Raw genomic sequence first — 23,256 nt, forward strand, 5'->3', positions numbered from 1 at the left:
GATGGTGATGACAGGGTTGAGTGTTTATGGGTAAGAACTGGGAGAAGGCCAGTGAGGCAGATGTCATGGTGGGAGTCTGTTATAGACTGCCCACCCAGGCTGAAGAGGCAGATAAAATATTCTATTAGCATCTGGGAGAAGTCTCACAATTGCTAGCCCTTGTTCTTGTAGGGGGCTTCAACTTACTAGATGTCCTCTGGAAATACAACATAGCAGAGAGGAAACAGTCTAGGAGGTGTGGAAGATAAATTCCTGACACAGCTGGTGAGTGAGCCAACTAGGGATGGTGCCCCACCAGACCTTTTGCAGATGCTGGAGGCTGTCTTGGACACAGCAGTCATGAATTAATAGTTTTTGAACCTTGGAAAACTAAGACTGGACTTCGGAAGGGCGGACTTTGGCCAGTGTAGGAGACACGTTGGCGGAGTCCCTTGGGAGGCAGTCCTGAAGGGCAAAGGAGTCCAGAAAGGCTGGGCACTCTTCAAGAAGGAAATTTTAAAGGCTCAGGAGCAGTCTGTCCCCACGTACAAAGAGATGAGCTGGTGCAGAATAAGAACTGCCTGGCTGAACAGAGAGCTGTGGCTGGAGCTCAGAAAGAAAAAGAGGGTTTATGACTTTTGGAAGAAGGGGCAGGCCACTCAGGAGGACTATAAATGAGGCTGTACAGAGAGGAAATTAGAAGGGCCAAAGCCCAGCTGGAGCTCAATCTATCTACTGGTGTTAAAGACAATACAAAATGTTTTTTTTTAATACATAAACAAGAGAACGAGGACTAAGGAGAATCTCCATCCTTTATTGGATGTGGGTAGAAACATAGTGACAAGAGATGAGGAAAAGCCTGAGGTAGTTGACCAATTGTTCTGTGGGTACTCAGACTCCTGAGCTGGTAGATAGGGACAGGGTGCAGAAAGAAGCCCTCATAATCCATGAGGAAATGGTTAGCAACCTGCTAAACCACTTAGATGTACACAAGTCTATGGGGCCAGAAGGGATCCACCAAAGGGTACTGAGAGAGTTGGCTCGCCAAGCCACTTTCCATCATTTATCAGGGCAGGTCCCAGTCAACTGGTAGCTAGCAAATGCAATGCCTGTCTACAAGAGGAGATGGAAGGAGGACCTGGAAAACTACAGACATGTCACCCTGACATCAGTGCTGGGGAAGCTCATGGAGAAGATTATCCTGAGTGCCATCATGCAGCACCTACAGGCCAACCAGGCAATCAGACCCAGTCAGCACAGGTTTATGAAAGGCAGGTTCTGCCAGATGAACCTGATCTCCTTCTCTGACAAGGTGGTGTGTTCAGTGGATGAGGGAAAGGCTGTGGATGTGGTCTACCTAGACTTCAGTAAGGCTTTTGACACTGTTTCCCACATTGTTCTCCTGAAGAGGCTGGCTGCTCATGGCTTGGATGGGTGTACACTTTGTTGGTTTAAAAAGCAGCTGGGCGGCCAGACCCAAAGAGTCACAGTGAATGGAGTTAAATCCAGCTGGAGGCCAGCAAGTGGTGTCCCCCTGGACTCAGTACTAGGGCCAGTTTTCTTCAATATTTTTATCAATTATCTGGAAAATGGCGTCAAGTGCACCCTCAGTAAGTTCCCAGATGACACCAAGCCGAGCAGCAGTGTTCATCTGCTCAGGGGTAGGAGGCTCTACAGAGGGATCTGGATAGGCTGGACCAATGGGCTGAGACACACTGTATGAGGTTCAGCAAGGCCAAGGACCAGGTCCTGCACTTGGGGCACAACAACCCCATGCAATGCTACAGGCTGGGGGAAGAGTGGCTGGAAAGCTGCCCGGTGGAAAAGGACCTGGGTGTCTTGGTTGATAGCCAGCTGATTATGAGCCAGAAGTGTGCTCAGGTGGCCAAGAAGGCCAACAGCATCTTGCTTGTATCAGGAATAGCATGGCCAGCAGGACTAGGGAAGTGATTGTCCCTCTGTAGTTGGTTCTGGTGAGGCCACACCTCAACTATTGTGTTCAGTTTTGGGCCCCTCACTACAAGAAGGACATCGAGGTGCTGGAGCGTGTCCAAAGCAGGACAACAGAGCTGGCGAAGGGTCTAAAGAATAAATCTTATGAGGAGCATCTGAGAAAAGGAGGCTCAGGGGAGACCTTATCACTCTCTACAATTGACTTAAAGGAGACTCTAGCGAGGTGGGGGTCGATCTCTTCTCCCAAGCACCAGGTGGTAAGACAAGAGGAAATGGTCCTAAGTTGCGCCAGGGGAGGTTAAGGTTGGATATTAGGAAAAATTTCTTCACTGAAATGGTTGTGAACTATTGGAACAGGCTGCCCAGGGAAGTAATTGAGTCACCATCCCTGACGGTCTTCAAAAGATGTGAAGATGTAGAGCTTGGCAACATGATTTAATGGTGGACTTGGCAGTGCTAGGTTAAATGTTGGGCTAGGTGATCTTGGAGGTCTTTTCCAACCTAGAAGATTCTGTGATTCTGTGTGATTCTGTGATTCTGTAATTGGAAATTTGGCTTCTTGGAGCATGTTATATGTCAGGAGCAGGATTCAGTCACTGATACAACTCCTAGGTACAGTGGCAGGATAATTGGGAGATACAGTCCCAAGTGAATATTCATCTTCAATTGATTCCAAAACACCAAACTCCTCCCAGAGGAGAAAATTCAGGTGCAGCTGAAGTCATAATGAGATCACGGGCACTTCAGAAACACTTCAGCAAAAAATAGTTCTTCTGCTAAAGTGCTTATTGAATGCATGGGAGCAACAGGTGAACTCAGCCATGCACTTGGAAATAACCTTAGAAATGCAATGAGGCCATGCCAAAGGCAAGGACTGTTTCAAATGTGATACCTCACAAAAACCTACACAATATCAATTCTTCTCTGGTGGTGTCACATTAGTATCTTTCTTTGCTTGTTGATTAGAAGCTGACAGAACAGATTAGAAAAGGACTAGCCAGGAGGCCAAGTGGAAAACTACTTCTATTCAGAGCAGTAACCGTAAACACCGATATCTGAAAATCAGTATCTTGAATAATATAACTGCTTTTATGCAGGAAATGTAACATTCTCTAGATCTAAAAGTTTTTTTTTTTTTTTTTTTTTTTTTCTTAACAGGACCATTCAGAATGAAAATGAAGTCTGCACTGTATTTGTCTTTGGTGCTTGTTGGGCTTCAAGTCCAGGCTCTTCATATACCCAACCACAGTGATGAACAGGAGGACCAAGACACACCTCATTCCCCTGCTGAAGGTGAAAACTTGGCTCACCTCAAGATAGCCCCCAGCAATGCTGACTTTGCATTTAGATTTTACAAGCAGGTCACAGAGGAGGAAAGTAACAAGAACGTTTTCTTCTCTCCTTTGAGCCTCTCCACTGCCTTTGCAATGCTCTCCCTGGGCGCCAGAGCGCACACGCTCAGTCAACTGCACAAATGCCTCGCTTTCAACCTGACAGAGCTGGAGGAGCGGGAGATCCATGACGGCTTTCAGAGACTCCTCCAGCTGCTGAATGATCCTCACCGAGAGGTCCAGCTGAGTATGGGCAATGCCCTGTTCATAAATAATGAACTGAAACTGCGCCAAAAGTTTTTGGAAGATGTCACAACTTTTTATGATTCTGAAGCTATTTCTAGTGACTTCCAGAATTCTGAAAACGCTGTAAATGAAATCAATAACTATATAAAAACAAAAACCCATGGCAAATTTGTTGACTTCCTGCAGAATCTTAGTCCGGATGCTTTGATGATTCTGATTAACTATGTTTACTTTAAAGGTGAGTGACAAACATTGGTAACAGTTGTACACATAAGCTCTGGAAGTCTGTCCAGACCCAAGAAACAAGTATATATATATATATATATTTCACATTGTGAACTTAAGCTATCATCTAATTTTAAATGACATAAGGAAATATTTGAAAGACAGATATGAAGAATCATCTTCTATAAGTAAAAAAAAGAAAAAAGAAATTTAAAAAAAAAAGGAGGGAAGAAGAAAAGATGGAAGTAGTAATCAATCCCATATCATTTTAAGTCAGGCTCTGAGCTGAAAATATTCAGAAGGGATGAGCTTATGATCATTTTATGAAAGGCACAGCTGTTTGTGCAGGACATGGTCAAAGTGAAACATGGATAGCACAAAAGAAAGCAATAACCCTGGAGCCCATATAATGGGATTCACAGAGGTTTTACCATCGAATTAGCAGATGAAGGCTCAGGTCTTTTCCTCAACCTGTATTTTCATTGTGTCATTTTTATTTAAACAATTGAAATGATACCAAGCTTCTTTCCATGACCAGGGAAAAAACATCCTTGAATTGAGATAGGCTTGTTGAATTTACTGTTCAAATATAATATTTTGAGCATCAACTAATGTGTCATGCACTTATTCATCCCTTTTACAGTTTATTCAATTCTATACTCTTTCTTTTATCAAAAGGCTACTGGGAACAACCTTTCAAGAGTTTCCGCACCAGAGATGATGACTTCTTTGTTGATGCCAAGAATTCTGTTAAGGTCAAAATGATGTATCAAAGCAAAGTCCATAATATCCATCGGGATGAGAAATTGTCTTGCTGGGTAGTAGAAATCCCATATAAAGGAGATGTTGCTGCCTTGTTTGTTCTGCCTGATGAAGGGACAATGAAGCAGGTGGAAGATGCTCTGCTAAAAGACACAGTGTCTAATTGGAGCCAATCACTTGAAGAAAGGTAATCTTTTGACTGCTCTTTTGTTTAAGCTTTGAACAGATCATAACTACTCATCCAGGCAAGGCAAAGCATAGGATGCCATAAGGAGTAGCTAAACACAACTCTGAAGAGCAAGCATTGCACAGATCCCTTACCTCAAAGGAGATATTAGATTTCATACATTAGAGGAACCCTCTCTTCAATTCCTCCAGACACAGCAGTGCAAGCACTGCCACCTGTGGGGATCCTGCACTTGGGAACATTGCACCCAGCAGCCCAGCTGGACAAGGGAGGATCCAATCTGAAAGGAAATTTCTCTTTCTGGAAAGCATCTGGATGACGCTTTTCAGCAGTCACTTTCAGAAACGAGTACTGTGTCCCTGCACCACTGATTAGACTGTGGCTGGTGAGAGAGGTACCTCATTTTCTATTTCCCTAATGGAGGATTTATCACTGTCTTAACCAGACCTAGGCTCCACAGGAAGTAGGGATGGATGTGTACCTCTTATACCAGCCCTTGCATTGAAAGATCTCACTTTTTTTTTTTTTTTTAAAGACCAATTGAACTTTACCTTCCAAAATTCTCCATCTCTGGCTCCTATGATGTCAAGAACCTATTTATAAAAATGGGTGTGACAGATGTGTTCAGTAACAATGCTGACCTCTCTGGAGTGGCAGAAGGTGACCGCCTTATGGTTTCCAAGGTAAGTATGCAAGCAGGGATGGTGATCAAGAAATTTGCCTGCCCCGCTTATGTGCTGGTTTTATCTTCACAAATAGACTGATCCCACTTCTGGATTGCAGCCATGGCTCACTTATGGTAATAAAAGAAGTTTAGAGATTAGATGGTTATTGTTCTTAGAGTTAGCATTAAATTGTTTCCTGCATAACAATCCTACAAATTCACTTTAAAGTCCCTGATGAAGAGAATGGAGTTGGAAAGGATAATGTGAATAATTTCACAAAAATCTGGTGTAAAGTAATTAATACAAAAGTCATGATATAAATTTGAGAATAGTCTTCTTATTCTATGAATATGCCTTTCATTACTGCATTAGCTGATCACCTCAGAATTGGCATGTCACTATTGTCAGCTCTTAGCAGAAAGAGGTTTTCTGCATACACATAAATTAATGCAAAATGAAAACATTCCTCCCTGGTGTTAAATATTAAGGACAAAATCTTACTCAAAGAAACAACTTAACAATAAATGCTCTCCATGCTGCTTAGTTTCTGCAAGCAGCCAAGCTTGACTCTGCCAGAGTGGTAAATAAAATTCTCCCTTAACTCAGAGGAAACTTTGTTTGTCTTGGAAAAACTGGACAAGAGAATCTTCCTCACGTCAGTTCTACATTCATTCTGTGCTTTCTTTTGAAAATTCCTTCTCATAGTGTTAAAGCAAGCAAGTTTGTCGCCAGCTGCTTCTCACTGTTCTGTGCCGAAATTTTAATCTTTATTTCCTTTACAGGCAATTCACAAGGCTGAGGTGGATGTTAATGAGAATGGTACGGAGGCAGCTGCAGTGACCATGATAGAATTGGTACGGTTGTCTGAAGTTTTCCCTCTTCCTCATGTCATCAAATTCAACAGACCCTTCCTGATGTTGATTGTTGACAAAACCACCTACAGCATCCTCTTCATGGGGAAAATTGTGAACCCAACTGTCAAGGAAGGCTAGGCCAGAGCACTTGTACTCCATAGAAGAGAGGAGAGAGCTTGTGCACATCCCAGTGACTTCTTTGCAAGAAGAGACTGGCATTGATCCTTAATTAAAAAATAAAACAATTTTACATGATGTTATTCCTCACTTTCAATAGACAGCTGGGGACAAGTGGGAGTAGGCCTTGTATACGAAATATCCCAGGGCAAAAACGCAGCCATGGGATCTTCAACAGACAAATATTTCCCTGCCTTGCTCACTCATCACTGGTGCCACAGACCCTTGCATGCAGGTAAACCCTCCTTCTCCTGGCTGGTAGTCTCCCTATGTCTCTCATGTCCTATATGTCCAGTTCTCAGCTCAGAAACTCCACAAATCTATCACCATCATCTGAGGAACCTTCCATTCCTTCTCTTCTGTTGAACTGTGAATTCCAGAAGTCTTCTTTTGCTCTGAAACCTTTAATATATTCAGTATCTAAGGATGAAAACAGAAACACAAACCCATGAAATATTTCCTTGCCTAGAGGATGGAAGCTCCTGGGTTCAGAATAATCCTTTTCCCTCCAGCCCAGCCACTGCTTCCTACAAGCACAAATTTCTTGATCCCATCTCCATTCCTCATTATTTTCTTTGGAAGGGGCCCAACTTTTCTGGCTGGGCAAGAATCTAGCTTCTGTGTCATTGAAAGCTGAATATCACTGCATGAATGGTCCTCTTTAAAGGTCTTGTGCACATACAGTAACACCTGGGCTCCCTAGGAGAACTGTATTTACTGGGCTCTCCAAGCACAAAGCTGTTTGTATTCCATTGCTGCCTGTGCTGGAAGGAAGGAAGGAAGGAAGGAAGGAAGGAAGGAAGGAAGGAAGGAAGGAAGGAAGGAAGGAAAAGAAAGAAAGAAAGAAAAAGAAAGAAAGAAAGAAAGAAAGAAAGAAAGAAAGAAAGAAAGAAAGAAAGAAAGAAAGAAAGAAAGAAAGAAAGAAAGAAAGAAAGAAAAACATACTGCTAAATTAATTTGTATATCCTGCTTCCTGAGGTCATCTTCTGGGGAAGCACAGGTGATGGGTGGCAGACCACAAGAATTACTTGGCAATAACAGGATGCCACATCTGGCTTCCAGCTTTCCTGGAGCCATTGAGTTCTTTCCTCTCATGTGACTTGTTCACATTAGTGACATTGTTGTCCTTTTAATTTAATTGTTGTCATTTTAAACAATTGTCCTTTTAATAAGGTTTTGTGGTCCAGCAAATCCAAAGTTATGATGCCTGATTTAAATAGTTGGTTTTTGGCTGTAGCTTCTCTCTTCAGCTTTGGTCTTCCATGATTCAGATGTTGCTGCATGCTTGTTCTCCACCAGGTACCTCCCTTGGGAACTTCTCCTTTGTTTCCATTAAACGTTATTTACAGCTTCCTCTGGATGCCAAAGAGCCAGAAAATCTGCAGACCTTCTTACTGAAAACAAAAACAAACAAACAAACAACAATAAAAAAACTCTTCTTCTAGCTCTTCCAAACTGTTTACCTTCAAAAGGTACTGGGCCAAAAATAATTTGCCACCCAATCTTGTTGATTGAATATACAGGCAGGTGACTGACAACAGTCCTCCCCTCTGAATGTTCTAGGTGTTCATCAAGTTGAACTCTGCTACCTCCTGAGAAGGAAAAGGGTGGTTCTACTAACACAATCCTAAAATAACATTAGGTTCTCTAATGGTGGTGCAGTTTAACTGAGGCACAGAATGCTTTGATAGTGCTTATGAACTGTCTTGAATTGCTGTTTTTACTGTGTCATCTCAGCATTAAGAAGTGATAGGACACAACGTGCTTCACAAACACAGCCTAAACTCAGCAACAATACTCCCAACAACAGTTTCCCAGTCTAAACTCTGCTTTCCAACTGAGGAGGGACACGAATCTAAAGTTGAGTTGAGAGTACCTTGGGCTTCTAGCCATTGCTGGAGGGTATCAGCTTTTGGCAAGGCTGGGTCAGAAATGCTAAATGCTTCTGCTGTTGTGGCTTGGTCTGGGAAAGTCCTGACAGGTCATATGGATGGAAGGAAACAGGAATGTGCGCATATGTCGTGAGAGATAATAGGGCCTTTCATGTGGGCAAGCACAGACCTTTTCCCAGACCCACAGGCAAAAAATTGTACCAGTCAACCTATTCACAGAGACCTAAAGATTTACTTAGCACAAAATATTGTATCTATAATTATCCCATTGTCTCTAGACTTTAAAGAAAGAAATACAAAGATGTCTGAAAAATGCTCTACTGAAAATAGGTAGACTGTTTTCTGGCTTAGTCAGTTTTACTTGTCTAATTCATTTTCACTCAGAAAAATAAAATCAATTGTTCCAACAGTGCTTGAAGAAGCAAGCCTCTGCTGCTGGAGCCAAGCCAGGGATTTCAGCTCCACACAGGGCTGCCAAACTACTAGGCTTTTTATCCAGAGCTTCTCATACAGCTACATGTTTATTGCTCACATGCTTTGGCAGTGGTGGGATTTAGGTTAGCAGTTAACTGCACTATTTGGGACATGTTAAAGGAAAGGTAAAAATGAAAGAATGAAGAAAAATAGATAACATCTTACCACATTTCTTGCCTTTCCCTCCACCACTTCTGGAAAATTAAAACCAGCAAAAAAGCTGGTCTTTTTTTTTTTTTTTTTAGTTGTAAATATTAGGTATCTGAAATAGAAACCATTGTGAAAAATCACAATCCTCTTCTTGTAAGAGTTGTGAGATTTTCTTATAGAAAATAATGCAAGTCCACTTCCTGCCCTATAGAGTAAAAGCTATTTGAGGATGGAAAAATTATTTCAGCTGAGAGGATACTTCCCAGCAATACTTTTGGAACCTCCTAACAACAGCAACCAACAAGAACAACCACCCAAAAAAACTTCAAAAGACAGTCCAGTGACTTCTCAACCAAACAGTAAAGTTCAAAGACTGTCAAAGAGTTAGATGGGTTTGGGGAAGGTGCTTAAAGAGTTGGAAGAGGGCAGGAGTGTTGAACATATTCACTGAGGAATTTCAGTGCTATGGTGAAACTATGTGAATATAGCAAGAACAAGACAATTTAGCAGAAAAAGTAAGAATTTTACAGGTGTTTGAAAAGACCACCATAAAACCAAAGGCAGCACAGTGGCCCAGCTGTAGATATCCTGAATCAGCTCTGTCTGAAACTGATATTCTACCATGAGAAAAATGTCTCCATGGGCTAAGGTAACACCAGCAAACTGCAGAGCCTTTGTATTTTGTGGGACAATGAGGAAAGAGGGGTGGGGGTGTAAAGTCCCTCTGAAGAGGAAGAGCAATCCTCACCCACACTTCAACATCCTGGTGCTCCTCATGCTTAAGGCAGGCTGAAACAAGGGAGAGAAAACTTGGAGCTGGCACACGGAGCAGACTGCTGATCTGCTGTGCCCTTGTGTTCCCAGGGGGATTACACACCTCCCCTCATCCTCCAGCAGCACAGTACCTGCAGGTACTTAGCCAGAAGCAAGGATATGGATTTCGATCCTTGATGACTTCTCTGGTCAGCTGAAATGATAGCAGACGTTGCTATACATCCTTATCGTACAACTGGACTCTTTTAACTTTACAGTGGTTTGCCTCCCTTTTGCATGGATTTTGACAGGCAGGTCTCCCTGTGCCTTTTCTAAGCACCACACTCTGCTACTTTTGGTGTCAAGGCCCTGTCAGAGAAAATGGGCATTACTGAAGTGCTCAGAGACAGCACTGCTCTTGTCAGAGCTGCAGGGAACCTGACCTGGCACTGCCCACAGTCAGCCCTAAGTGGGGAGGGAGATTTGAAAAGTGCATAACACTATTCAAAGTTACACTGAACACTCTCGGTTTCCCTGAATTGCACCTATTGAATAAATAAACACATACAGATGCCTAAGTAGAAAGGCCCAGGAAGGTTAACAAGGTTTGTCCTTCAATAAGATAAAATTGTTTTTTAAAAATGTACTACAACAGCTTGTTACTTCAGAGCCTTTTCCTCGTCTTTATCTTTTCAAGTCCCTATTTTCTGTAGGGTTTCTGTACCTCCCAGTTTACTAGGGTATCACTTTTTCAACTGCCCTGAAAGGAAGGTAATGCATTTTTTTTATCAGAGGACCTCAAGTCCAGGTCAGTTAAAAGGACTTCCATGAGATTATGGAGGAGGCCAATGCACTCATCTTCGTTGCTCGGAGAGCTGGGGAGCATCCCAGCATCTCCTTGGCAGAGGATGATGAGCTGAGCACAAGCACTGATGGATGCTGCTCACCCCACTCTGCCTGTTCTGCAGAGCCAGGGGACACTGGTGACAGCCTGGGGAGCTGCCATTGCATGGTACAGGGCATATTTCAGCCACAGTCAGATCCTGAGATGGCCAAAGCTGCCACTGCTTCAGCGGCTCATCAAGGAGGTGACCTGAAAGCCTCCCTTCATGGCATGGCCAGTGCCTTCCCATTTCATCAGCATCTCAGGCCCACACATATTCCTACCCATGGCTGTTAGACAAACATTAAACCATCCAGCGTTGCTGGAGATGGGAGGTCCCCAGGGTCAGAGCTTTGCTTCAGATCCAGGGACAACACCAAGATGTGTGACCGTGGGACCAGCTCGTGCCAAGGCCACTTGCAGCACTGTGTGTCCCATCCCAGCCAGGCATGCCTGGCCTCTGAGCCACCTCAGCATGCCTGAGCTCCTCCAGGACTGGTCTAGGAGAGGATTTGGAAGAAGAACACCTTCTACCTAATGACTCTAAGTACAGAAAAATGATTAGTAACCACAGGGGAAGAAGGGGAAGGTGTTGAGGAAAGACTTGAATTAAGGGCAGGGTTGGGTTTTCTTTGAATGAGAAAATTTAAGATATGCTGTCTCATGGGAAAAGTACTAGAGGAGAATGAAAGGCTGAGGGGAAGTTGTGAGACTGGGGGTCAGGAGCAAGGCAAGGTGACAGGGGTACGTGTAGTTTGAAGAAGGCCAGGGAGACATCTTCGACTGTTGGATGAAAAGAATGAAGCAGCAGAAAGGAATGTAGATGAGGAGAGAGGATAGGCGGAAAGTTTTTTCCAATGTTTTTTTGAATGTTGATGCCCGGAATGAAGAAGGGAGATTTCTATGTCAGTGCAAAACAGTCCTTAAAATTTCTGTAATTCATTCTTCCAGTATTAGAGCTTTACTGTTTACTCCTGAATTACAACACTTAAAAATATTTGTTTCACTCACATGGTATTTTTAGTTTGTACATAATCTTCAGTTTTTTTATCAGTCGAGATGCTCAGACCAGTTGAAGAAAGACCAAGAGATTTCTACTGAAGTGCTGCAGGGAGTAAATGCCACCCTGAAGAGGTCATAAATCCCTAGAGAACAGTTATTCTACTTGTCTAACTTCAGTTTCACTCTAGACAACGTTTTATATGTACTGGTTGTTGTGGGTTAGTACTGCAGGCAGCTAAGTGCCACACAGCCTCTTGCTCACCCTCACCAGAGGAGATGGGAGAGAGGATCAGAGAGGTAAAAGTGAGAGAACGTATGGGTTGAGATGAAGACAGTTTGCTAGGTAAAGCAAAAGCTATGCACACAAACAAAGCAAACCAAGGAATTCCTGTGCTACTTCCCATCGGCAGGCAGGTGTTCAGCCACTCCCAGGAAAGCAGGGCTCACTCATCACATGTAGCGGTGTCTTGGGAAGACAAACACCATCACTCCAAATGTCCAGCCTTCCTCCTTCTTTACCCCAGCTTTTATTGCAGAGCAATGTCACACAGTATGGGATATCCCTGTGGTCAGCCCGGGCCACCTGTTGTGGTGGTTTTACTTGGGTGGGCGGCCAAGCTCCACCACAACTGCTCTCTCACTCCCCCTCCTCAAAGAGGAACGGGGAGAAAATACGACGAAAAGGGCTCAAGGGTTGAGATAAGGACAAGGAGATCGCACAGTAATTATCGTGACGGGCAAAACAGACTCAGCATAGGGAGACAGTAAGATTTATTACCTATTACTAACAACCTAGAGAAGTAAGAAACAAAGGAAAGAAACCAAAAGCACCTTCCCCCACATCCACCCTCTTCCACCTCCTCCCCCTGAGCGGCGCAGGGGAACGAGGGAATGGGGGTTATGGTCAGTCTGTAGCGCTTCTTCTCTGCTGCTCCTTCTTGGTCACTCTCATCCCCTGTGCTGTGGGGTCCCTCCCACGGGACGCAGTCCTTGCTGAACTGATCTGGTGTGGGCTGCCCACAGGCAGCAGCTCTTCAAGAACTGCTCCAGATATGGGTCTGTACCATGGGGTCCATCCCTCAGGAGCAAACTGCTCCAACCTGGATCCCCCACGGGCAGCAGCTCCTGCCAGGTCACCTGCTCCTGCGTGGTCTCCTCTCCACGGGCTACAGGTCCAGCCCGGAATCTGCTCCGGCAGGGGTCTTCCACAGGCCGCAGCCTCCATCGGTGCAGGTCCACCTGCTCCACCGTGGTCTCCTCCACGGGCTGCAGCGTGGAAACCTGCTCCACCGTGGTACTCCATGGACTGCAGGGGGACAGCCTGCTTCACCATGGTCCTCACCACAGGCCGCAGGGGACTTCTGCTCTGGCGCCTGCAGCACCTCTCCCCCTCCTTCTTCACTGACCTTGGTGCCTGCAAGGCTGTTCCTCACTCCTCTCACTCTCCCGGCTGCTATGTGGCGCAGCGTTTTTTTTCCCTGTCTTACATATGCTCTCACAGAGGCACAAAACATCACTTATTGGCTCTGCTCTGGTCAGCAGTGGGGCCCTTACCAAACATGGGGCAGGTTCTAGATCCTTCTCACAGAAGCCACCCCTATGGCCCCTTGCTACCAAAACCTTGCCACGTAAACCCACTACATCTGCCCAGGCCCTGTCCCCTCCCAGGTTCTGGTTCACCCCCAGCCTCCTCGCTGGCAGGGCAGTGTGAGAAACTGACAAGTCCTTGGCTCTATGCTAACACTGCCCTGCAACAACTAAAAACACCAGTGTGTTATCACCACTGCTTTCACCAAAAATGCAAAACAGAGTTGTGTGAGCAGCTGCAAAGCAAATTAACTCTGTCCCAAGCAAAACCATGACACTGGTTATTAAGAGTTGTGCTTTACATTGCACATTTGATAGGAGTCTTCAGATGCATGCTCTAAAAATAATGAAAAGTCAGAGAACTAGAGATAAAACAGTACAGAGAAGCCAGACTGCATATCATTTGCCATTGCAGATGAGACAAACTTGTCAACAACTACATAGGAAACCAAATGCTTCATTTTCTGCTACTGAATCTAATTGAATTATGTTATTGATTCAATTTTTTCAAGTGTTTGACCACGCCACTTCCAGCCCTTCTCTTGAGCTGGCATCAATGGATCATCCGAAGAGCTCCTGGACCTCCTCTACCCTGGGTGCAGCACCCTTTCCACACTCTTCATCTCCTGTCCCAATAATCCACCTGAACCACCCGGAACTGCTCCAAAGGTTTTTGGCTTCGATAAAGTCAGAAGCTTTTCAGTGACTCAGAAGTTACTTCTAGCAACACCCAGAGCTCCTTGGTGGCTGACAAGTCAAACAGTGAATTTTCTGTGAGTCCCTGGGAAAACTGCTGACTTAGCCAATATTATCTACAGAGTCAAGGGGGTTTTCTTGCCAGCTATATTTCTTCAAAGATGTGGCAGTACAGGCAATGTGCGGAGGGAGACTTGTAGCAAAGGGGCACTATCAGGTTTTCGGTTCTTTAAAACTGTAATTATTGCTAACTCTTTTGATGCTTTCCAAAAAACTGCCTAGTTCTCATTTCTTAAATCTCTGAGCCTTTAGGCAAGTACATCACTTTTACACCAAAATTTTGCATTCATACATGCCACTTTGAAGTCAATTGGAGCTATAGATTCGTATCGACTGTGCTGCAGACAGGATTGATTTTAGCATTTAAATATTGCACTGAGAAAGGAAACAGAAATCTACAATTTCTGTCTAATTTCAGAATAAAGTAATTTTTTTTTTTCAAACTGCTGCAGGTTCTGTGATGTGCACTGCCTGCACAATGCCTTCATGCTCCTCTTCATTGAATGCTTTTTCAAGAGCAAGGTACCTCAAACTGAGCATCAACTATTTTGTTCTGTGAGGGGCAGTCTGAAAACATTGAAATTCACCTTAGGACCTAAAAAAACAAAAAACAAACAAACAAAAAAAAAAAACAGTAGGTGAAGTGCTGTGACTGTTTAGGAAATGGTCAACCTGACCCTGATGGAGCAGATTACTTGGAAGGAATAGATTCCTCCCCAGAACAGATGGCATTCAACCAAGCTTGAGATGCTGGGTCTCCTAATGTCCCTGCTCCCTCCCTCTACAGCCCTGCCAAGGAGGCCCACGTATGCACACAGATGGGGACAGGAGAAAGAGCATCAGGATTTGTTCCCCCTATGGGATCAGTTTTGAGCAATTGAATATCCCACCTTGTGGGCAGCCTGGTGTAAGGATGTTTGGTAGTGCATAAGGGTTGCAGGTGGCGATTGGGTTGTGTGAAAATCTTCTCATAAGTTTTAAATTAGTTGGCTGACATCAACAATTCTAAACATAAAAAAAAAAAAAAAAAAAAGTATTTTAAGGAAAAACTTTCAAAGTCCATCACTTTCCCATCTAGGTTGTTATCTCTTGCATCCCCCATGCTGTTACAGAAGGGAAGTAAATTAGATATAAGTTAAACATGATCCAGCTCTCTGGCTCAGCCACTGAACCATACATTGTAAAGGTTCAGGGGAAGAATTCTCAGTGCACCAAGGAAACAGAGGGTTTATTCATTTCTGTGTGTTTAAAAATGAAACAGTTTGATCCGGAACTGATCTGAAACACATGCAATGGCCTCAGTGTAATAACAGAAACAGTTTATAAAAACAACTTAGAAAACTTTAGCTTTTGTAAAGCTGCAGATTTAAAGAAAATCAGTTTTTATTTGTTTCATGTTTGCCTTTCACTGGGAATGTAGCTAGCTAATAAAACTTTCAGTGCATCAATAAGTATGGATACTGCTTGATGAATCCAGCCATCTGCTTACAAGGTAGGTATGACATTGCAGAAATAAAATACAGAAATAAATAAAATATGAATAAAAAAATATAAATAAATACAGAAATAAAATTTATGTGGTCAAAAAATATTAAATAACCATTTAACAGAGAGTCAATGGTTAAAGACTTCTCGTTTCCTTGGTTTAACTTCATTTTCACTGCTTCTTAAAAGCCTCTTGAACAAAGAATTTCATTATAAAATGACACAGGCTCATGTTTGTTTTTTCCTGACGGCAAAATATCAGTTAAAGCCCAAATGAGGGACAATCTGAGCAGAAATTATAGTGAGCCTCATGAGCACTCAGTGGTTGCCTGCCTGGGTGGTGAACTCCCATGGACACAGTAAAGCTCTGTTGTTTATTTTACAAAAGGGAAAATGAAACAGGCATAGAAGGGCCTTTGGAATGAATGCTATATAAACATGGATATAAAAAAAATCATTGTAGTACAAATCTTTATCAGTTGTTATGCTTACATACACTTGAGGCCAGGAGAGGCCAGAAATCTATGCCATGACAAAACAAGTGCAGTCTGGTCTCTCACTTTTTGTACAATATTAAGAGGTCAATGCACTTCTCACTCTCCTTGGGAAAAAATAAAAAATTGCAAAGAAATTTTCAAACAAATTTTCTGAGCCTTTTTGCCTCTAACTGTCTACTCTGCAGGGGAGAAGTGCTTCATCCCTAGTTTAGCCTGGAGCCAGATGGCACGTACAAGGTGGAGTTTTTCCTTCCCATGATATTTCTTTCCATGGGCAGAGAGGTCAAGGTTTGCAATTCCCCCACAGGCAATAATATCAACATCTTATGCAGCTGGTGGAAAAGAGCAGGGGAAATCGTTCTTTTGGCATTTTCCCCAGAGCAGTCATGTTGAAGGAGTCATCATACCCCAACTAAAATAAGACCATTTTCCCCTCCTCATTCTGGATCAGAACTTGCTAACTCCTACTCCACAATGGAAAACAATAAATCCCTCTAATTATCTCCTTCAACACTATAAGTAATACTCATTATTCTGTGTTTCTGTTGTTTTGGGGTTCTCTGTACAAAGGAGACTATTGAGAAGTAATTAGAGAAATTATCTCAAATAGGTTTGCAGATCAGTGGATAGGGAGTGTAAAATAAAGTATTTGTCTGGCAAAACAAATGGAGATGATCATCAAGAGTGAATCAGAAATGGGAGTTGACCTTTTGATGCTGAATGGGAGATGATAAAAGAGGTGGGTAGAGTTTCTGAAGAGCTTTGAAATAGAAGGGAAGGAAAAAAATTACCATTGCAATGATAATGAAGAAAAGCCAGTGAAATTTTTACAGGGCTAAATCCATGTGTCTGAGAGGGGCAAATCTGTATCCATGAAGTCCAGAGAAAAGGAATGTGTGCTCCCTGTGTATACATTCATTTTCACAAGAGCCTGGCTGTTGGCTCCACGTGATAGTCAGCTCAGGGCTGCCGCTGGGTTAACACAGACACCCAGCAGGTAGCAACCCAGCGAGCACATTGACACGATCATCAGACTTGTGAATTGCAAAGGCTGAAGAAGGGTAGACACAAATGTAAGCATGATTTTTGTCAAATTTTAGTACAGTTGCATTCACAGTTATTTGTGCATGTGGGCATGCAGTTTTCCTAGGCATTTACTGGCCTCACTGTTATTAACTCTATGTTCCTCTAACTGAGAGTCTCTGATACAAAGTTCTTTACAATAACCTGTGTTCTTCACGTGTACATACCACCATGGCCTGGTGGTATCTTTAGCAATATCCAGGGTACTAGTCTTTTTCATTTGGCAACCACTGTACTGCTTAAAGGCTTCCTACTTAGCCTTAACTGAAGGTCATCTTGTAATGACACCATGTTGCTAACTATGGTTTAAAGGTTTATTAATCCTAAAGCTGTATACTAGGAAAAGTTGTTCAAACACTCAGATAGGAAAGAAAGTAAAATAGACATGATTTGATATTTGTGATCTGCTTAGTGTCTGTCCTTATGTTCATTCAAAAAAACACATAAAATGCAGTTGGTTTCTACTTAGACTATAATTATGATTTTGATTCATCTTAAAATTTCTCTAGATTTTGAAATATAATTGCACGGAAGGCGAGTTATTTGACATTCTTTGACTGAAATTTCTCTCTCTAAGAAGCAGATACAGGAAATAGAACAAAAGTGATCTTTAGCTTCAAAGAAAGAGGTAGATATTCCAAGTATGAGATGCAATTTAGAAAAAGAAAAAAAAAAATTGCATGTCACATTCAGCTAACACTTGTGAGAATTTCCAGGAGTTACAAAGAAACCAGCTTTACTCAGTATGTCTGATCTTGGAGCCATACTGCTGTTGGCTTTCCTCTGAAGACTGAATCAAGAAAAGCAGGGGAAGGAGGGTATTTGCTACTGCTTAACAGTCCCTGTCCAAGAGAATACTTGCAAAAATACAAAAAACATTCATTCCTGGCATGAACCCTGGGAGATGGCAAGAAACAGTGGAGCCATTGAGACCCAAGAGTGCTTGGTAAGTGCTGGTTTTGCTATGTTGGCATTCATCAGGTATTACTCTGTGTCCAGAGGAGCAATGTTGTCACTGCTTGCTCTACAGCTACTGTAATAACTCTATTTGCTCTGTTTAATGTATAACAGTATGCTTACTGTTTAAGCCTGTTCAAACTATATAAGAACAGTGCAAAAAATCAGTAAAGGTCAGATGAACATGGCAAGGTCCTTCTGAAAGTGCTGCAGATACTGTTTTATTTTAGTAGCTAGGCACATTAAACTCGCATTAGCTATCTGCTTCATAGATTAACTCATTCAATAGATTAATTCATTCATGTACAGCTGATGAAGCTCACTATGGCAATGGCAATCTACCCTGCATAAAGAACCTCTTATTTTGACAGCTAAAGAGAAAGATGAGGTTTACGCTGTTGTGAAAGTGACATTTTGAATTAAACTTTTAAAGAAACAGCAATGGAGAAAGCATGAATCACTGAGCATAGATTATAGAAACTTGTAGGATTTTTGGGAAGGATTGGTCTTCATTTGTAGATAGGTACAGTATCTACTATTTACAGAGACAACAGCACCCTGTATGTCAACAGAGAGAAACTCTCAGAGCAGAGGCCCCCATGGTCAGTAATGAAGTTGGGGGGGGTCTCATAGCAGAAAACCTTCAGAGAGACTAAAAAAATAAAATAAAATAAAAAAGAATTTACAGCTTCGTATGAATGGCCAATAAGCAGCCAGGCCTACCTCTTGTGTTGGTGGGGTCGGAGAGGAGGGATGGAAGGATTGGTGCCCGTGTGGAGAATATACCTTTTCTGTGCAGGTGACTGAGGTGAAAGAGAATTAAGATGGAAAAATGAAAAATTCAGGGGAAAGATGTTTTGCCATCTCTGAGAACATATCTCCTTTTCCAGTGTAACCATCTGACACTGCAGGGGAAACTCAGAAAGGGAAGGAGAGAGTTTCACTCCTGGGATATCTTCCTAAGGTCTCTACTATAGCTAAAGACTCCTGCCACAGTCCGGATTTCACCCACTGCCTTTCTGGGTAGACATACAGGTCAGGTACACAATGTCACTCTTAGTACTTCCACTTTTTAAATTTTTATTCTGTTCAGCCAAATTAATATTGCTTGTGATCATGCCTCTCAGCTCCCTTCTTTCTCATGTCTAGCCCAGAAGTGTCCATCCTGAAGGCTGTTACTCTTCAGGATTAAAAGGTAAGCTGCTTAGTAATATCTACACTTTTCTGGAAGAATTTTCCATTTATCAGTGAGAGAAGTCTATCAATTTCTTCATATGTCAGAATTTGGGATCACTAACTAAGAGGAACTGAAGGTATATGGCATATTTGACTGTCTGTATACTCATGATATATACTGGACACTGCCAAGACAAAAGTCTCAAATGATTGTGTGATTTTGTATGTGGACATTTGTTTTAGCTGCTCAGTTACTTCCTTTTTTATTATTAATTGATCATCTATAAGTAGCTTTTCACCCTGTGTGACTGCACATACCACTTCTATTGCAGTAATAATTAATTACCTGGATTTAGACCGAGTGCTTCAGTCTGAGATGATATTTTTTTCCTAATGCAGCTCTTATGCCTGGGACCAGTGCAGTGGTGTGATGGCTGATCAGACCATGCGTGCAAGATACAGGTAGCAAATATTAGGGAACAAAGAGAACATAAATAACAGAGAGAGCATGCACTGGCATCATGATGTACTGGAACAAACACATGGAAATTTCCACTGGAGTTCAAGGCAAAAAGGTTGACTTTGTAGTATTCTTAATTCTTGTAAGCAGTACTAGGATATCACACTTGGTAATTGGTCCTTACATCTTGAGCTTTTGACCGCTGGTAGAGCTGGGAAGAGCAAACAGCACCTATGGGGGAAGCCTGCTATGAGGGCTTTTAAAGAGATGCAGCCCTTAACCCCAGCCTGTGCAATGTGGCCACAGATGAGATGGCTGGAAGAGACTGCAAGAGTTATGAGTTCCTCAGGAAAATAAGCTTTTTGCATGGACAGAACCAGGAATGAAGACAAAATTAGGTCCTCTCAAGAAGATATTATAGTCCAGAAGGTTTTCTGGAGGAAATCCCGAGGCTTGGAGACCTAAAAAGGTAGAGAGAGATTTGGAGGGAACAGTTCATTTCCTTCTTCCAAATGCCTGCTATCAATCATTTGAGATAACAGTCATTTGAAAAGCAATGAAGGACATTCCTGGCCAGTGTCAATGAGCTGCCATTCTGAACAACTCACTAAAAGCAGCTTCTTTCAGTTCTGAAACCCTTGTAGTACACAACCCTTGATTTGAGAAGAAGATTTTTTTCTGATTTCCTCTCGGTGGAAAAGATCCACCAGCCACTGCTGACCACCTCCCATCATCTACTTCCCTCCTGCTGCCCTGACTGACATGTGCTCAGGGAATAAGGATGTGCAGCAGCCACTGAAGGTGTTCATCCTCTGTAACTCCATCCCTGCCCCTCGTAGTTTGCTTTATGTATAGGCAAAAATAGGAAATGGGATAGGATGGGTCAATAGCATCACTAATGGACATCCATAGTGTGTTTCTTTGTTTTAATTGTGCTAAATGCCTGGCCACTTTTAATTTTCCTTGGCTGTGGAATTGTCAGGTGAGAAGGCAGCAGGGGCCTAACATGCTTTAACTACAGGGGCAAGCAGCACCACATGAACTACAATCCCACTGGTATTCCCTTCTTGTTATCACTCACAGTTCTCCAGATAGCAGAAATACTCTCCAGGTAGCAGAAATACTACCAGCTGGTCATTTCCAGGGGGAAATTTAGATACCGATCTAAATCTATGTGAAATATCTTCACAATAACTCTGTTCTTTGCAATTTACTTTCTCCCTGTATAGAATAGTACTTCAAGTGGCAGCAAAGGAAGATGCAGCCTTACAGAGCCAGGGCAGTTTTAGTCTCAGAAAGAAAGACACAGATCCTGCTTAATGGAGCTCCTTGGACACACACATTGCTGTCACCAGCCACGGTGTCAGCAGCTCCATTATTTGTGTCAAGGTTAACTCATGTTAACCTCCCAGTTTTAGATTGAACGTAGCTCACTTGATTTGCTCTCATCAGGACATTGTGTCCTGAATTGGCAGAGCATGCACGGTGGCCGTACTTGCACAGTGCTTGCAGTGCGTGCCCACCATTCTTCTACCGAGCTCTGCCATCATGGACCACTAAAGATATGCAGCAAAGACCCTGTTTAATATGGTTACAAGTCAGCCAGCCCCAAATCAAGTGTTACAGGGATGGAGGCAAAACAACTCCAATGCATTTGTTTTGTCTGCATTAAAAGGACTTGGGATTCTTACCAACGTGTTATGTTTCAGGTCTAAGGACAAGATGCACCACTGAAAAAGGTTATAAGTGATGTACTTTAGTCACCACAACTTCCACACTGCACTTCATCATCTCATGGGCAAGCTATTGTTTCTTGTTGGTTTTCTTCCATTTCTGTATTACTTACTGGAAATCCCCCCTTCTTCCTGTACTGGTTTTGCAAATGTGAATTCAATTTAACTGTATTGAGAAAACAGAGAAAATAACTGTATGTTTCACCTTGTTAGATCATCTTCTTCTGCTTACATTATCTGAGTCCAAAAGACACAGAGTCTCCTCTGACTGACTGAAGTGGCTGATTTCCACCCCAGGCCTGGGACCAGCTGCTCTCTCACACCCATCAATGTTGTTGTCCTCAAACACACCTGAAAAAAGTAGAAAATAAAAAACAACACAAAACAACTAAAATAAAATAAAATAAAATAAAACAAAACACAGAAATCAAACAGATTTCCTAAGAGCAATGCTATTAATAATATTTCATAGCAATCGATTACCGGAAGTTTCCATGTATTATTTCTGTCATCCATTCTTTGTTCTTCCACATGATTTCCAATCACTACAAGCAGGACTCAGCCACTGCTGCAGTACCTGCATGTGGGATGGAGCCTTTCCCTCCAGAGGCAGGTTGGTGCCTGTTCCCAATCCTCCACGCCCTTCCCTAATCCTCATGGGTCTCATCCCCAGATCTGCCCCCGAGTGAATCAAACACTGCTCCAGAGCAGTGCTAACTACCAACTTCAAATTTGTCTTTCAAATAAAAAGCATTGTGAGAAACCCATTTTTCATTTTCTCAGTAAAAGAGCCAAAAGGTTCTCCAAGCGATCAGCATGTTTGTCTGACCCCAGCTGAAAAGCTGTACATTACTGAGTGGGAGAATTGTTCTATGAGAGTCTGACAAAATTTAGAAGAAGCTTTTAAAGTACTTTTCCAGTTCAAAAACTGACAAAATGAAATACTTTATTTTTTCATCTAAAAACTACTCTGGAATAAATTATTGGTAGATTCAGCACAGGCTTTGGGAGCTGCTTTGAGCAACCTGAACAAGCTTGTAAGAAGGACAATTTCTCCCTATCAGAAGCTCCTCTCTCTTCACCATGCAGCTGACCTCCCTCTAAGTGGAAGGTCCCTTGGCTTTTGTGGAAAAAGCAACACAGACAATATCTACGTTATTTCCTGATCCTCAGGAATGATTATCTGTCACTGATCTTGTTAATATTTCTGACAAAACCGGGGTGTACAACATTGTTTGCTATCCTGTAAAAGTAGCAAACAAACTGCAATCAATGAAAGCTAAAAGAGAAGCTAAATCAATGCTGAATTTACACAACTGACTGTTAGGTACTAGGGAACACAGAAGTTAATGTGGCATTGACAAATGTGTCTCAAGTGCCCCTGTGCAGATATTCTGAGTTACTATCTTTACATTTAACTGTGGAGGAACCTTGAAAAAAAGGCTGGATATTGCTTTTCTCAGGTATATAACTGCCTGCGGTTGGAAGGGAGATTGAGTTCTCAGACTTTTTTTTTTTTTTTTTGCAGCTTGCATCCATACAACTTAGAGTTACAACTTCGTGTCATGTTGGAAAGACAAAACCCACGGGCTGCACAGGTAGCTGATACTTTGGCAGAAGAATACACAGAACAGCAGAACTGGACTTGATAATCATGATATGTGATCACCACAAAAAATACAGACCAGCCTGATGAAATACACTGCATCAATCAAACAACATTTTCTGAAACATTTTCTTCTCCTCTTCAGCATTTCTGCTGCCTTTGCAGTATTAGCATTGGTGAGAGATCTACCATGCTAAGCTTAACACTAAAAGACTTTGCCTTCAATTTGCCAGAGAGCTGAGGAAAAGGAGATTGGCAAAAGCTTGTGTTGCCTCATTAAGGTGCTAAAGCATTCAGAAAACCTCCTCACAAAATTAAATAAATGAAATATCATGTTCACAGAGAAGCAGCTGCAGCTGCTACAGACACGAGAGATGTTTAAG

At 42.5% G+C, this 23,256-nt stretch overlaps 1 protein-coding gene across 1 annotated transcript; it reads left to right on the forward strand.

The window, feature by feature from the left end:
• Positions 1 to 3,101: 3,101 nt before the first annotated feature.
• On the forward strand, positions 3,102 to 6,810 carry LOC121071033 (alpha-1-antitrypsin-like). Its single transcript, XM_040558965.1, has 4 exons — positions 3,102 to 3,747; positions 4,413 to 4,683; positions 5,219 to 5,366; positions 6,131 to 6,810. The coding sequence occupies exons 1-4, from the start codon at positions 3,102 to 3,104 to the stop codon at positions 6,338 to 6,340; spliced, it is 1,275 nt and encodes a 424-aa protein (XP_040414899.1). The 3' UTR covers positions 6,341 to 6,810.
• Positions 6,811 to 23,256: the final 16,446 nt, after the last annotated feature.

This window comes from Cygnus olor, chromosome 5 (assembly GCF_009769625.2).
Source record: "Cygnus olor isolate bCygOlo1 chromosome 5, bCygOlo1.pri.v2, whole genome shotgun sequence".
NCBI classification, from domain to species: domain Eukaryota; kingdom Metazoa; phylum Chordata; class Aves; order Anseriformes; family Anatidae; genus Cygnus; species Cygnus olor.